This window comes from Chelonia mydas, chromosome 1, assembly GCF_015237465.2.
Source record: "Chelonia mydas isolate rCheMyd1 chromosome 1, rCheMyd1.pri.v2, whole genome shotgun sequence".
NCBI classification, from domain to species: Eukaryota; Metazoa; Chordata; order Testudines; family Cheloniidae; genus Chelonia; species Chelonia mydas.
The window spans coordinates 348,132,100-348,149,448 of NC_057849.1; the positions used below are offsets into that span (position 1 = coordinate 348,132,100).

At 44.6% G+C, this 17,349-nt stretch overlaps 1 protein-coding gene across 6 annotated transcripts in view; it reads right to left on the minus strand.

Annotated features, from left to right (window-relative positions):
- Window positions 1-17,349, minus strand: part of GOLGB1 (golgin B1) — a 105,891-nt gene that overhangs the window by 25,509 nt on the left and 63,033 nt on the right. For all 6 annotated transcript variants that reach the window (XM_037889521.2, XM_043522131.1, XM_037889523.2 and 3 more), the window contains 2 exons: window positions 6,216-6,394; window positions 5,160-5,328 (listed from right to left, as the gene is read on the minus strand). In XM_037889521.2, the coding sequence (XP_037745449.1) occupies window positions 5,160-5,328; window positions 6,216-6,394 (348 nt within the window). The remainder of the gene's footprint in view (window positions 1-5,159; window positions 5,329-6,215; window positions 6,395-17,349) is intronic.

Sequence of the window (17,349 nt, forward strand, 5' to 3'; positions counted from 1 at the left end):
GGGGTGGGAGGAGAGCGCGCTCCAGGGGTCGCTGGGACACCACTCCAGGGGTTGCTGGGGCGATCCCCTACGGGTACTATTAGGGGAAAAACTTCTTGCACCAGTGCATGTGGCGAGCACGCACACCTATTGTGGAATGCATATGAGCAATCAATTACTCGAAGAAGAATATGAATGTGAAAGGCATCTTGGGTGAAAGTGATCATGAAGTGGTAGAGTTCATGATTCTAAGGAATGGTAGGAGGGAGAACAGCGAAATAAAGACAATGGATTTCAAGAAGGCAAACTTTAGCAAACTCATGGAGTTAGTAGGTAAGATCCCATGGGAAGCAAGTCTAAGGGGAAAAACAATTGAAGACAGTTGGCAGTTTTTCAAAGAGACATTATTAAAGGCACAAGAGCAAACTACCCCACTGCATAGGAAAGGTAGGAGATGTGGCAAGACAACACCCTAGCTTAACCAGGAGAACTTCAATGTCTAAAAATCAAAAAAGATACTTAGAAAAAGTGGAAATTAGGTCAAATTACAAAGGATGAATAAAACAAATAACACAAGTATGTCGGGACAAAATTAGAAAAGCCAAGGCACAAATCAAGAGCTAGGATATAAAAGGAAACAAGAAAACATTCTACAAATACCTTAGAAGCAAGAGGAAGACCAAGGACAGGATAGGACCGTTACTCAATGAGGGGGGAAAAACAATAACAGAAGATGTAGAAATGGCAGAGGTGCTTAATGACTTCTTGGTTTCAGTTTTCACCAAGAAGGTTGGTGGTGATTGGACGTCTAACATAGTGAATGCCAGTGAAAATGAGGTAGGATCAGAGACTAAAATAGGGAAAGAACAAGTTAAAAATTATGTAGACAAGTTAGATGTCTTCAAATCACCAGGGCCTGATGAAATGCATCCTAGAATACTTAAGGAGCTGACTGAGGAGATATATGAGCTATTAGCAATTATCTTTGAAAAGTCATGGAAGACAGGAGAGATTCCAGAAGACTGGAAAAGGGCAAATATAGTGCCAATCTATAAAAAGGGAAATAAGGACAACCCGGGGAATTACAGACCAGTCAGCTTAACTTCAGTACCTTGAAAGATAATGGAGCACATAATTAAGCAATCCATTTGCAAACACCTAGAAGATAATAAGGTGATAAAGTAACAGTCAGCATGTATTTGTAAAGAACAAATCATGTCAAACCAACCTGATAGATTCTTTGACAGGGTAACAAGGCTTGTGGATAGGGGGAAGCGGTAGACGTGGTATATCTTGACTTTAGTAAAGCTTTCGATACTGTCTCGCATGACCTTCTCATAAACAAACTAGGAAAATGCAACATAGATGGAGCTACTATAAGGTGGGTGCATAACTGGTTGGAAAACCATTCCCAGAGAGTAATTATCAGTGGTTCACAGTCATGCTGAAAGGATATAATGAGTGGAGTCCCACAGGGATCAGTTCTGGGTCCGGGCCTGTTCAATATCTTCAGTGATTTAGATAATGGCATTGAGAGTACACTTATAAATTTTGTAGACTATACCAAGCTGGGAGGGGTTGCAAGTGCTTTGGAGGGTAGGATTAAAATTCAAAATGATCTGGACAAACTGGAGAAATGGTTTAAAGTACAGGCGAGTCTCATCTTACATGCATTTAACATGCGCGAATTCAGCTTTGCACGGCTGGCAAAAACAAAAAAAAAGAGAAAAATAATTTACATACTATACCTGTAGTACGGGCGATTCTGCCCGCCATTACACTCAATGTAATTTTGACTAGACTGACTGTAATTTTGACGCGATTTTCATTTTACGCGCTGACTGCGGAACGTAAGCCCAGTGTAAGATGAGACTCACCTGTAAACAGGATGAAATTCAATAAGGACAAATGCAAAGTACTCCACGAAGGAAGGAGCAATAAGTTGCACACATACAAATGGGAAATGACTGCCTGAGAAGGAGTACTGCAGAAGAGGATCTAGGGGTCATAGTAGATCACAAGCTAAATATGAGTCAATAGTGCAGCACTGTTTCAAAAGAAGTGAACATCATTCCGGAATGTATTAGCAGGAGTGTTGTAAGCAAGACATGAGAAGTAATTCTTCCGCTCTACTCCGCGCTGATTAGGCCTCACATGGAGTATTGTGTCCAGTTCCGGGGGCCACATTTCAGGAAAGATGTGGACAAACTGGAGAAAGTCCAGAGAAGAGCAACAAAAATGATTAAAGGTCTAGAAAAAATGACCTATGAGGGAAGATTGAAAACACTGGGTTTGTTTAGTCTGGAAAAGAGAAGACTGAGAGGGGACATGATAACAGTTTTCAAGTACATAAAAGGTTGTTACAAGGAGGAGGGAGAAAAATTGTTCTTCTTAACCTCTGAGCATAGGACTAGAAGCAATGGTTATAAATTGAAGAAAGGAGGTTTAGTTTGGACATTAGGAAAAACGTCCTAACTGTCAGGGTGGTTAAGCACTGGAATAAATTCCCTATGGAGGCTGTAGAAGGACCATCATTGTCTAACCTGCTCTTAAAAATCTCCAAACACGTGTCAGGGATGGTCCAGATAATAATTAGTCCTGCCTTGAGTGCAGGGGACTGGACTAGATGACCTCTCGAGCTCCTTTCCACGACCTGAAAGGGGGTGCTTTCAACTACCTGAAAGGGGGTTCCAAAGAGGATGGATCTAGACTGTTCTCAGTGGTAGCTGATGACAGAACAAGGAGTAATGGTCTCAAGTTGCAGTGGGGGAGGTTTAGGTTGGATATTAGGAAAAACTTTTCACTAGGAATCATAGAATCATAGAATATCAGGGTTGGAAGGGACCTCAGGAGGTCATCTAGTCCAACCCCCTGCTCAAAGCAGAACCAATCCCCAACTAAATCATCCCAGCCACGGCTTTGTCAAGCCTGACCTTAAAAATATCTAAGGAAGGAGATTCCACCACCTCCCTAGGTAACACATTCCAGTGTTTCACCACCCTCCTAGTGAAAAAGTTTTTCCTAATATCCAACCTAAACCTCCCCCACTGCAACTTGAGACCATTACTCCTTGTTCTGTCATCAGCTACCACTGAGAACAGTCTCGATCCATCCTCTTTGGAACCCCCTTTCAGGTAGTTGAAAGCAGCTATCAAATCCCCCCTCATTCTTCTCTTCCGCAGACTAAACAATCCCAGTTCCCTCAGCCTCTCCTCATAACTCATGTGTTCCAGTCCCCTAATCATTTTTGTTGCGCTCTGCTGGACGTTTTCCAATTTTTCCACATCCTTCTTGTAGTGTGGGGCCCAAAACTGGACACAGTACTCCAGATGAGGCCTCACCAATGTCGAATAGAGGGGAACGATCACGTCCCTCGATCTGCTGGCAATGCCCCTATGTATACATCCCAAAATGCCATTGGCCTTCTTGGCAACAAGGGCACACTGTTGACTCATATCCAGGTTCTCGTCCACTGTAACCCCTAGGTCCTTTTCTGCAGAACTACTGCCAAGCCATTCGGTCCCTAGTCTGTAGCAGTGCATGGGATTCTTCCATTCTGAGTGCAGGACACTGCACTTGTCCTTGTTGAACCTCATCAGATTTCTTTTGGCCCAATCATCTAATTTGTCTAGGGCCCTCTGTATCCTATCCCTATCCTCCAGCGTATCTACCTCTCCTCCCAGTTTAGTGTCATCTGCAAACTTGCTGAGGGTGCAATCCACACCATTCGCCAGATCATTTATGAAGATATTGAACAAAACCGGCCCCAGGACCGACCCTTGGGGCACTCCACTTGATACCGGCTGCCAACTAGACATGGTGCCATTGATCTCTACCCGTTGAGCCCGACAATCTAGCCAACGTTCTATCCACCTTATAGTCCATTCATCCAGCCCATACTTCTTTAACTTGCTGGCAAGAATACTGTGGGAGACCGTGTCAAAAGCTTTGCTAAAGTCAAGGAATAACACGTCCACCGCTTTCCCCTCACCCACAGAGCCAGTTATCTCGTCATAGAAGGCAAATAGATTAGTCAGGCATGACTTGCCCTTGGTGAATCCATGCTGACTGTTCCTGATCACTTTCCTCTCCTCTAAGTGCTTCAGAATTGATTCCTTGAGGACCTGCTCCATGATTTTTCCAGGGACTGAGGTGAGGCTGACTGGCCTGTAGCTCCCCGGATCCTCCTCCTTCCATTTTTTAAAGATGGGCACTACATTAGCCTTTTTCCAGTCGTCCGGGACTTCCCCGGATCGCCATGAGTTTTCAAAGATAATGGCCAATGGCTCTGCAATCACATCCGCCAACTCCTTTAGCATTCTCGGATGCAGTGCATCCGGCCCCATGGACTTGTGCTCGTCCAGCTTTTCTAAATAGTCCCGAACCACTTCTTTCTCCACAGAGGACTGGTCACCTCCTCCCCATGCTGTGCTGCCCAGTGCAGTAGTCTGGGAGCTGACCTTGAGGGTGGTGAAACACTGGAATGTGTTACGTAGGGAGGTGGTGGAATCTCCTTCCTTAGATATTTTTAAGGTCAGGCTTGACAAAGCCTTGGCTGGGATGATTTAGTTGGGGATTAGTCCTGCTTTGAGCAGGGGGTTGGACTAGATGACCTCCTGAGGTCCGTTCCAATCCTGATAATCTATGATATCCTATGATCATAGAATCTATGATTCTGTGATCCCCACTGCACAATTGGTGCATCCCATGAATGGAAACATACAGAGGACGCTCAGATAAAAACTTCCCTCTAATACATTTGACCCACCTGCTTTCAGATGTTGTGACCTCACTCTTCATAGAATCATACAATATCAGGGTTGGAAGGGACCTCAGGAGGTCATCTAGTCCAACCCCTTGCTCAAAGCAGGGCCAATCCCCAACTAAAGCATCCCAGCCAGGGTTTTGTCAAGCCTGACCTTAAAAATATCTAAGGAAGGAGATTCCACCACCTCCCTAGGTAACGCATTCCAGTGCTTCACCACCCTCCTAGTGAAAAAGTTTTTCCTAATATCCAACCTAAGCCTCCCCCACTGCAACTTGGACCATTACTCCTCGTTCTGTCATCTGCTATCACTGAGAACAGTCTAGATCCATCCTCCATCACTTTGGCTTCTTCCTGACTGAATTCCAAGCTTCCAAATCCACTATAATATGAAGGGAACTCCATCCTTGCTCACCTGCCTTTGATATTGCTCCTCTATGACCTGCGTCTTGGACAGGGGTGACTTCACACAATCTTGCACAATCCTTTGCAAGTGACTTAGCTGCTGGTCTTTGTCCGCCAAGGCCATCAAGTACTGCTCTTTTTCCCTCTTGTTCTGCATCTCCCATGTGGTCTTCTCCTGTCTGCAAAGCAACACATAGTCAACATTATAGACGGCACGTCCTACAGTATGTCCTGCGTAGTCACCTGCAGTACTCACGAAGCCCAGCACAGGCCTAGCAGGGGAACAGTCTCATTACTCCCCACAGTTAACCTATGCCAGGAGAGTTTCTTTGCAACAAGACACTGCTGCATAGAGACAGAGATACCCAATTCACACAGTTGAGGACTTAGACAGAGCAGGGTTCAGAAAGTCATTTTGCAGTCGGCGTGGGGACTGCAGCATGTTCACTGCTACACACTTACAGTACCCCTGGACAATATGTTTTCCTTTGTCTTCAGACAGCTTGGACTAGACTGTGATAAACAACTTTTGTCAGTGTGCAAGGCAGGGATAAGAGGTAAATCACTTAGCCTTCTCACTGGCTGGTTAATTTTAGCTCTGTGGGGAAGGACAGACTGCTGTAGGAATATTTATGGACTGCATTTGTTAAGGGTGACGGCAGCATGGGTTGGGCATCAAACTAATAAAATAAAGAATTAGTCATTCATAAGTAAGAATGGCTTCTGCAGTAACACAAATTAGGTTAACAATGTAAGGGGCCTCAGAAAAGAAGCTGGTCACCAGGTGGGGGAGGGAGAAGTTTGCTCCCATGTTCTAGTACTACATAAATTAGGTATAATATTGGATGGGGGCAGTTATACATTCCTCTGCAATATGCAATACTAGCTACCGCTGGAGGCAAAAAACAAAATTAGAAGAGCCATTGGCTTATTCCAGAATGAGTTTCATATAACAACCTGACCTCATCCTCCAGCCATCCGCTCGATTCCCAATGGGACCTCCCCAAATCTTGCATCAAGGAGATTATTGCCCCCATGGACCACTATGCAGAAGGGCTGTTCTCACCTGAGCTGGTGGAGCTCCTGTTGGCAGGAAATGCTGTCCTGCCTCAATTGTTCTTGGAGACAATGCTGTTTATCAGCCTCTAGCTGATACTCCTGCAGTCGAGTCTTTAAGTGAGAGATCTCAGCTGTTTCCATGCCAATCTGCAGGTACTGCTGCTGCAGATTCTTCAGCTCTGTCAACTTTAATCAAAGGAAAACAGCAGAATGACAAATTGTGTGACCTCTGCTGAATAGACAGGCAACGTTTTTTTCACTATTTACAGAAATTCCTGAGGTGCTCTTCACTATGGCATCTGGAGAAGGTAGTCACATCCAGCAGGCAGGCAGGGTTTATGGAGTGAGCCATCACTTATCATACAAGTCCTGCTAAAAGCAGCTCAGAACAACGTCAGCACTGGTGAACTGGCCATCCAGCACAAGATCAAAGCAGTGAGTCCCAAACTTTGGCTCCTGGCCCACCTGTGACCAACACTTCCTGGCAACCCAAAGATTGCTGGTTGGTTACAAACATTCACAGATTCTAAGGCCAGAAGAGACCATTGTGATCATCTAGTCTGACCTCCTGTATAACATGCCAGAGAACTTCCCTAAATTAATTCCTGTTTAAATGGAGCCCATCTTTTAGAAAAACAGCCAATCTTGATTTAAAAATTGCCAGAAACAAAGAACCCAGCACAGTCCTTAGTAAGTTGTTCTAATAGCTAATTACCCTCACTGTTAAAATTTACACCTTATTTCCAGTCTGAATTTGTCTAGCTTCAACTTCCAACCAATGGATCTTGCTGCATCTTTGCTAAATTAAAGAATCCATTATCAAATATTTGTTCCCCATGTAGGCAGTGTTAGGGGGCTTATTCCTTCACCCACTTACTTCCCTGGTCCTTCTCGCATGAACAGAGAGCAACAATACCCGAAGTCCAAAGGTGCAAACAATTCGATGTTTATTGGGGTGAACTTCCAGCAAGCATGATTCCAGTTTCCTTCCTTAGTATCCTCCTTCCAAGCTCTTACACCTGTGTCCCTATTCCCATTCCTGCCCTTAGCAAAACATTATTCCAATATCCTTACCCCCATTCCCTGTTTCCATTTCCCTTCTTTAGCAAAACATGATTCCAATTTCCCCACCCCCATTCCCTGTTCCCAACTCCCCCACCCACAAACCCACCCCCTCACTTCCTGATTGACTGCAGACTATATAGTAAAACTTGAGTTCGGCTTAGCTATACCTTAACCAATCATTTTCCTGAAATTTAACTAACCAATCCTAACATATTGTAACATGATTATGTAACCAATTATATCCCACCACCTTAATTAGTTTACACCCAGCAAAATTAATTATACAGCAGACAGGAACAATCACAGAACCAGACAGAGATTATACAGACAAACAATAGCAAAGTGGGAACTATAATGACAAAACAATACAGAAGTGAGGATTTCACATCCCAGCTATTGATAAGTGAATTCTTGCCAGACAGGATGCTATCAAACTAAGTTTCCTTTTATATTTTCTAGGCACTTCCCTTTCTCTGGAGGCAATAGGCATTATCAGGACAGGATTGTATTCCTAACAGCCCAATAGCACCTTATTTCAATGTGACTAGTTTGGAATGTGAGGATGTAACCATTCGCTTCCCAGCTTATGGCTGCCTCTGCTGCTTAGTCAAAGGCCTTAGCCTAAGCACAGGGCCTCAAACTGTCACAGTAAGAGAAGGCCCTTACACCGGGAGACAGTGATTTTGATTCTTTCTTTTGTACCTCTATAACTAGCCAAGTGATAAGAATACACCTAAATTCTTAGAGTATAGGCCTTTACAGACAGACCTGAATATCTATATCCTAACAGGCAGTAAATAACTGTGATCAAGACACCTCTTAACCTTCTCTTCACTAAGCTAAAGAACTTGATACCCTTGAGTTTATCACTATAAAGCATGTTGTGACAGTGTGAGGCCAGATGGCTACAGGAAGTCACAGTGCAGAAGCAGGCGGTGATGGCGCTGCACCACCAGGGAGCTGAGCTCCAGGGTAGCCATGATGTAGTCACTGGGCGTCTCCTGGCAGTTGCTGTTGTAGCTGAAGACGCATTTCTGCAAACTGTTCAGGGTCATGAGGCTGACCTGTTCAAACAGGTCCAGGGATGCAGAGCCTGACACCACCAGCCGGAGCCACTTGGCATGCATGATGTCAGTGCTCTGGGTCCCTTTTCCCTTGGTAACCGAACAGAGGTTACTCTAGGTTAATTAGGACACCTGGGGCCAATCAAGGGCCTGCCAGAACCTGTTAAAAGCCTCCCCTCCAGGCAGATAGGCATGCATGATAGGAGTGGTGGGAGGAAAGTGTGCTACTGGAGAGCTGGGTGGTGCAGATGCTGACGAGCACCAGGAGGGAAAACCCCACAGGTACAGAGGTGAAGGGCAGGGAAAACCCTACCCAACAGGGTGAACAGCCCTTCTGCACCCCCAAGGTCTGAGGGAAGAGACCTCACTGGAGGGGAGAGACCGAACTGGGGGCCTGGTTTGTTGCCACCAGGCCCGGAGAGGCTACCAAAGACTAAGAGGCTTCCCTCCCCCTTCCCAGTCAGGGAGGCCGGAAGGAACCGTACTCAGGCAAGGTATGGACAGCAAGCCCAGGGACATGGGGAAATTCTGAGGTAGAGAGGAATACACCAGCCCACCACTAAGTGGTAGCATGGAACCCACCAACGCAGAGGAGCACTGTCACAATGTTTTCTAAGGCCATGTCTGCACTAGCACTTATGAAAAAAACCCACCCCTGAGCGACATAAGTTTTGCCAGCATAAGCTCTCATGTGCACAGTGCTATCTTGGTGGGAGAAGCAAGTCTAAGGGGAAAAACAATTGTAAACAGTTGGCAGTTTTTCAAAGAGACATTATTAAGGGCACAAGAACAAACTATTCTACTGCGTTGGAAAGATAGGAAATATGGCAAGAGATCACCTTGGCTTAACCAGGAGATCTTCAATGATCTAAAACTCTTTTTTGAGTCCTACAAAAAGTGGAAATTCGGTCAAATTACAAAGGATGAATATAAACAAATAACACAAGTATGTAGGGACAAAATTAGAAAAGCTGAGGCACAAATCAAGATCAAACTAGCTAGGGATATAAAAGAAAACAAGAAAACATTCTACAAATACCTTAGAAGCAAGAGGAAGACCAAGGACAGAGTAGGCCCGTTACTCAATGAGGGGGGAAAGACAATAACAGAAAATGTGGAAACGGCAGAGGTGCTTAATGACTTCCTAGTTTCAGTTTTCACCAAGAAGGTTGGTGGCGATTGGACGTCTCACATAGTGAATGCCAGTGAAAATGAGGTAGGATCAGAGTCTAAAATAGGGAAAGAACAAGTCAAAAGTTACTTAGACAAGTTAGATGTCTTCAAATCACTAGGGCCTGATGAAATGTATCCTAGAATACTTAAGGAGCTGACTGAAGAGATATCTGAGCCATTAGCAATTATCTCTGAAAAATCATGGAAGAAGGGAGAGATTCCAGAAGACTGGAAAAGAGCAACCTGGGGAATTACAGACCAGTCAGCTTAACTTCTGTACCTTGAAAGATAATGGAGCAAATAATTACACAATCAATTTGCAAACACCTAGAAGATAATAAGGTGATAAATAACAGTCAGCGTGGATTTGTCAAGAATAAATCATGTCAAACCAACCTGATAGCTTTCTTTCACAGGGTAACAAGCCTTGTGGATAGGGGAAAAGTAGCAGAAGTGGTATATCTTAACTTTAGTAATGCTTTCGACATGGTCTTGCATGACCTTCTCATAAACAAACTAGTGAAATACAACCTAGATGGAGCTACTATAAGGTGGGTTCATAACTGGTTGGAAAATCGTTTCCAGAGAGTAGTTTTCAGTGGTTCACAGTCATGCTGGAAGGACATAACGAGTGGGGTCCCGCAGGGATCGGTTCTGGGTCCGGGTTCTGTTTAATATCTTCATCAATGATTTAGATAATGGCATAGAAAGTACACTTATAAATTTTGCGGACTATACCAAGCTGTGAGAGGTTGCAAGTGCTGTGGAGGATAGGATTAAAATTCAAAATGATCTGGACAAACTGGAGAAATGGTCTGAAGTAAATAGGATGATATTCAATAAGAACAAATGGAAAGTACTCCACTTAGGAAGGAACAATCAGTTGCACACATACAAAATGGGAAATGACTGCCTGAGAAGGAGTACTGCAGAAAGAGATCTGAGGATCATATTAGATTGCATGCTAAATATGAGTCAATAGTGTAACACTGTTGGGAGAAGAAAAAAAACCAAAAAACCAAACATCATTCTGGGAGTATTGTAAGCAAGCCACGAGAAGTAATTCTTCCACTCTACTCGGCACTGATTAGGCCTCAACTGGAGTATTGTGTCCAGTTCTGGGCACCACATTTCAGGAAAGATGTGGACAAATTGGAGAAAATCCAGAGAACAACAACAAAAATGATTACAGATCTAGAAAACATGGCCTATGAGGGAAGACTGAAAAAATTGGACATTTTGGAGGACAGCATTAGAACTCAATCTAATCCAATCTTAATTGGAGAATTGGTCTGAAATCAATAATAATAAGATGAAATTCAATAAAGATAATTAGAAACTACTAGGCGCAGGAAGGAAAAAAAAAATCAAATGCATGACTGCAAAATGGGGGAAGAGAAGGTTACTCTCCTTGTGCAGTAACTGAGGTTCTTTGAGACGGTTGTCCCGGTGGGAGCTCCACTTTAGATGTCTGTGCGCCCTGCACCTGCCTTGTTGGGTTGTGCACGCGCCGTTACTGTCTTGCACCACCTGAGGCAGTTACATAGCACTGCGCAACCAACCGTCCCTTGGTTCCTTTTCTACTGCAGAGAATCCGTGTGAAAACTCTGAAGTAGAGGGGGATGAGGGAGGGTAGTGGAGCACCCACAGGGACAACCATCTTGAAGAACCCCAGTTACTGCACAAGGTGAGTAACCCTCTCTTCTTCTTTGAGGAGTGTCCCTGTGGGTGCTCCACTTTAGGTGCCTGTTGGGCAGTCTCTCTCAGTGGAAGGGAGGGGCTTCAGAGTTGCCTTTTGGATGGTGGATAACAAAGCGAGCCCACAGCAAGCATCTGATGCTGATTGTTGCTCTATAGCATAGCGTTTCATGAATGTGTGGGCTGATGCCCAGGTTGCTGCTCTGCAAATGTCAGTAATGGGTGCGTTGTTGAGAAAAGTCACAGATGCTGCCTGTGCTCTGGTAGAGTGTACTCCCGCTGGGACTTGTAGGTGACTCTTTTGGTAACAAAGGTGGATGCATCCTGATATCCATTTGGATAGTCTGTTTTGAGATTGTTTGTCCTATTGAGCATTCTGTTATGGAGACAAATAGTCTCATGATTTCCTAAATGTTTTTATTCTTTCAATGTAGAAAGTCAAAGCTCTGTGAACGTCCAATATGTGAAGTGATGCCTCCCTTTCATCTGCATATGTTTTTTTTGAAAAACACAGGTAAGTAAATGGGTTGGTTCAAATGAAAGGGAGAGGTGACTTTGGGTAGGGACTTGGGATGTGGTCTTAAAGTAACTTTATCTTTGTGTAAGGGCGATATGCCATTAGGGCACCTAGTTCTCCCACTTGGCTGGCAGATGTGATGGCGATGAGGAAGGCCACCTTCATAGATAGGTGGAGTAATAAGCAGGAAGTGAGGAGCTCAAATGGCTTTCCCATAAGTCAGCGTAAGACGAGGTTGACGTCTCACACGAATGGCAGGTTCCTTGTTGTGGTGTAAGCGTTCTTAATGCCTCTAAGAAAGCGTTTAGTCGTTGGGTGAACAAATATGGTGACCCCATCCACCTTCTTGTGAAAGGCTGTGATAGCCACCAAGTATACCTTGATAGAGCTTGTGGACAGCCCCAAATTTTTAATTTCTAATATGTAATCCAGGACCCTTGGTAACAAGCAAGATATAGGCAAAAATCTGTCTATCTTGGCACGAAGTGTTGGACCGTTTCCACTTATGGATATATGTGTTTCTTTTACTCATTCTACGGCTGTTCAGTAATATGTATTTTACTTCCTCTAAACAGGCAGTCTCGACCCCTCTTAGTCAAGGAGCAGCCAAGCCTTTAGGTGCAGAACTGCGAGGTTGGGATGGTGAACATGTCCCGCATCTTGTGAGAGGTGGTGAGATATTAGGGGAAGGGTTTGAGGTGGGCATATTGCCATCCTCAGAAGGTATGGGAATCATGTTTGCCTGGGCCATGTTGACGCTATTATAACATAAGAACATAAGAATGTTCATACTGGGTCAGACCAAAGGTCCATCCAGCCCAGTATCCTGTCTACCGACAGTGACCAATGCCAGGTGCCCCAGGGGGAGTGAACCTAACAGGTAATGATCAAGTGATTTCTCTCCTGCCATCCATCTCCACCCTCTGGCAAACAGAGGCTAGGGACACCATTCCTTACCCATCCTGGCTAACAGCCATTAATGGACTTAACCCCCATAAATTTATCCAGTTCTCTTTATAGTCCTAGCCTTCACAACCTCCTCAGGCAAGGAGTTCCACAGGTTGACTGTGCGCTGAGTGAAAAAGAACTTCCTTTTATTTGTTTTAAACCTGCTGCCCATTAATTTCATTTGGTGGCCCCTACTTCTTATATTATGGGAACAAGTAAATAACTTTTCCTTATTCACTTTCTCCACACCTCTCATGATTTTATATACCTCTATCATATCCCCCCTTAGTCTCCTCTTTTCCAAGCTGAAAAGTCATAGCCTCTTTAATCCCTCCTCATATGGGACCCATTCCAAACCCCTAATCATTTATTTGCCCTTTTCTGAACCTTTTCTAATGCCAGTATATCTTTTTTGAGATGAGGGGACCACATCTGTAAGCAGTATTCAAGATGTAGGCGTACCATAGATTTCTATAAGGGCAATAAGATATTCTCCGTCTTATTCTCTATCCCCTTTTTAATGATTCCTAACATCCCGTTTGCTTTTTTGACTGCCGCAGCACACTGTGTGGACGTCTTCAGAGAACTATCCATGATGACTCCAAGATCTTTTTCCTGATTAGTTGTAGCTAAATTAGCCCCCATCATATTGTATGTATAGTTGGGGTTATTTTTTTCTAATGTGCATTACTTTACATTTATCCACATTAAATTTCATTGCCATTTTGTTGCCCAGTCACTTAGTTTTGTGAGATCTTTTTGAAGTTCTTCACAATCTGCTTTGGTCTTAACTATCTTGAGCAGTTTAGTATCATCTGCAAACTTTGCCACCTCATTGTTTACTCCTTTCTCCAGATCATTTATGAATACGTTGAATAGGATTGGTCCTAGGACTGACCCTTGGGGAACACCACTAGTTACCCCTCTCCATTCTGAAAATTTACCATTTATTCCTACCCTTTGTTCCCGGTCTTTTAACCAGTTCTCACTCCATGAAAGGATCTTCCCCCTTATCCCATGACAACTTAATTTACGTAAGAGCCTTTGGTGAGGGACCTTGTCAAAGGCTTTCTGGAAATCTAAGTACACTATGTCCACTGGATCCCCCTTGTACACGTGTTTGTTGACCCTCTTAAAGAGCTCTAATAGATTAGTAAAACATGATCTCCCTTTACAGAAACCATGTTGACTTTTGCACAACTATTTATGTTCTTTAACGTGTCTGATAATTTTATTCTTTAATATTGTTTCAACTAATTTGCCCAGTACTGACATTAGACTTACCGATCTGTAATTGCCAGGATCACCCCTAGAGCCCTTCTTAAATACTGGCGTTACATTAGCTATCTTCCAGTCATTGGGTACAGTAGCTTTTTTAATGATTCCTTTGGATTTGTCTTTCTTGATCTTGTGTATGACACGAGTTAAGAGTGGGGTCGGATGAAATGCACACATTAATGGTGCATGCTTTTAGCAGGGGGTTGGACTAGATGACCTCCTGAGGTCTCTTCCAACCCTAATTTTCTATGATTCTATGATCCCATTTGACGAGGAGAGTGTCGCCTAGGGAGAGGGCTTGCAATCCTGCTCTGGAGCAATATCATGGTCACTCGGCATTCTGTGCTGGTGGAAAGAGGTCTATGGTAGGGAATCCCCATCTTTTGTATACTGTATGTAGAGCACTGGGATCTATCTCCCATTCGTAGCTCTGTGCAAAATCTCAGCTTAAGGCTGTTGAGTTTTGGCATCCCAGGAGGTAAGATGCCAACATGTGGATGTTGTTGCTGATACACCAATTCCAGAGCCATATCACTTCTGTGCATACGGATTGTGATCTTGCACCCCTCTGGCAGTTTATGTAAAACATGCACACTACATTGTCCGTGAGGATCCTGATGGCTTTGTTTTTTATTAGAGGTAGAAAGCGACTGCATGTGTTGTGGATTGCCATTAGCTCCAGCAAGTTTATGTGCATGTTGGATTCTGAAGGGGACCATCAGCCTTGAATTGTGTTGTTGAGTAAATGTGCTCCCCAGCCTATTAGAGAGGCATCTGTGGTGACTGTCATTGTTGGGGTCCTTTGTAGAAATGGGGCCCCTGTGCAGACATTTCTTGATTGTGTCCACCATTTGAGTGAGTCCTTTACCTTCCTTAGCATCGTGAGCTGTCTACTTAGGCTGAATCTGTGTGGACTGTACACTGTTCGAAGCCAGGCCTGCAGGCATCTCATGTGAAGTCTGGCATGTTCAACAACAAATGTTGCTGCTGCCATATATCCTAGTAGTTGGAGACATGTCCTGGCCAATATTTGTGGACTGTCTGTCACTGTTGAAATTAAGTTGACAAGTCTGATAAAGAGTGGTTGAGGTAGTGTCCCTGTTGCACAGATGAGGCAAGCTCTGATAAATCCTAGTATCTGGATGGGGGTCAGTGTGGACTTCTGCCTATTTATTTGTAGCCCTAAGTTTGTGAAGAGTGTTATTATGCTCTTTGTGGCGCTTACTGAAGAGGGATAGGGAAGGAGGGTGGGTAGGTGGGATAGAGGTAAAGGGGATGGAATAACCATTTTGAATAATTTCCAAAACCCGTCTGTTGTGATGGTGTTCCAGACTTGGTAATATGGTGGCAGATGATCTCTGAATGGACGGGAGACAGTTTCTGTTTCCTGAGTTAGAAAGTATGGTGGTCTCATGCCCGCGACCACACCTTCAAAATTGTTGTCTCAAGGTGGACTGCTGGGATGTCGAAGGTTGATTTTGGTTTTGCCGACATCTGGTTTGTCTTTGTTTATGCCGTTGGTCGTACTGCCTGTGGGGTTGTGTGTATGGCGGTGAGTGAAATATCTGGATATAATACCAGCCCTGTTTCTTTTTATTTGCAGGTGTGTAGATGCCCAGAGATTTTAAGGTTGCCTTTGAGTCCTTAAGGGTGTGGAGGGACTCATGTGGTTTAGCCACAAATAACTTTCGGCCTTCAAAGGGCAGATCCTCGAAAGTCGAGTGGACTTCCCTAGGAAATCCCAAGAGATGTAGCCAACATGCATGGCGCATGACAACAGATGTTGCGATGGATTGTGCAGCCGTGTCTGTAGAGTCAAGTGAGGCCTGTAGTGCTGTCCTGGTGATGAGATGGCCTTCAGCGATATTAGCCTTGAACTGTTCTTTTTTATCCTCGGGTGAATGGTCAATAAATTCTGACATTTTTGAGAAATCTTTGAGAGTACATTTGGCCAGTAAAGCCTCGTAATTCGCTATGTGAAATTGTAATGGGGCAGAAGAATATGTCTTGAGACCGAAGAGGTCTAGCCTCTTCCAGTCTTTGTCACATGGGGTTGCTCTGGTGTGGTACTGTTTCCCTCTCTCATTTACTGTCTCCACTACCAAGGAGTTTGGTGTGGGGTGTGTAAACAAAAATTCTGCTCCCTTAGGACAGAAAGTACTACATAGCATCTATCTTTTGCATGATGGTGTTGCAGTTGTGGGTGTCTGCCAGATGGTTTTGGCAGGCTCCATAATAGCATCACTTACCAATAGCGCAATCTTTGTTTAGGTCGATGTCTGGAGTATGTCTAACAGTTTATGTTGGGACTCCAGCACCTCTTCGAGGGATATGTCCAGTGACTCTGCCACCCTTTTAAAGAGTTCCTGGAACTGCCTGAAGTCATCCCCTGTGGTGGGAGCATTATCGTTTTGTCTGGTGACAAAGATGACAGAAGGCGGTGGTGAGGCTTTCTGATCTGAGATTTCCCCCAGTTTCCTCAGTCATTTCTTCCTGTGTCTCTGAGGGTGGTAGGAGAGGTGGTGAAGCACTGGAATGCTTTACCTAGGGAGGTGGTGGAATCTCCTTCCTTTGAAGTTTTTAAGATCAGGCTTGACAAAGCCCTGGCTGGGATGATTTAGTTGGGGATTGGTCCTGCTTTGAGCAGGGGGTTGGACTAGATGACCTCCTGAGGTCCCTTCCAACTCTGATATTGTATGATTCTATGGCAATTGTGGAGCTCTTGATCTTGATGGACTAGGGGCCCTCCAATGTTGAGCCCTGTATAATGCTCACAGATCCCAGTATGGCTAGTTAGGTTGGAATGGCATGGCTGCCAGAGCCCACAGGTGCCCAAACCAGGTACATGCTTCCGCAGTAGAGGGGTATTCTGGCCAGTGTGATGGTCCAGGTTTGGGTGAGGAGCTATGAGGTGTATAAATCACTCCTTCATCCTCATCTTCAGCATCGCTGGAAAGAGTGGGAGCTGACTGCGGTGGAGTAGTCAGTCGGTTCAGTACCAATCAAGTTGGAGTGCCATCAGTACTAAGGAGTGGAGATTCTGGCGTTGAGGAGACATCAGGTCTGTATGTTGCAAGAACTGATGTGGCACTGGGTGTGTCGGTGCCAGAGTTGGCATTGCTGGCATATGATCTACAGAAGTTGATGCTGCAGGTCTTGTTCCATGTTGTGTAGGTACTGCAGGTAGCACCATTTTGCTGTTCGATGCCGAGCACCTCTTCAGCTCCATGTGTACTGGTGCCGAGGGCATTAGTTTGCCCTGTGAGACACAGGTCGAGCTTGCCCGCTTCCGGTCTTTTGCTCTCTGTGTTCTCATAGTGCCAGAGGGACCTGGTGCCTCAGAGTCCGATGTACTCAGTGCCAACGGTACCAAGGAGGACTTGGTAGGAGGCAATTGC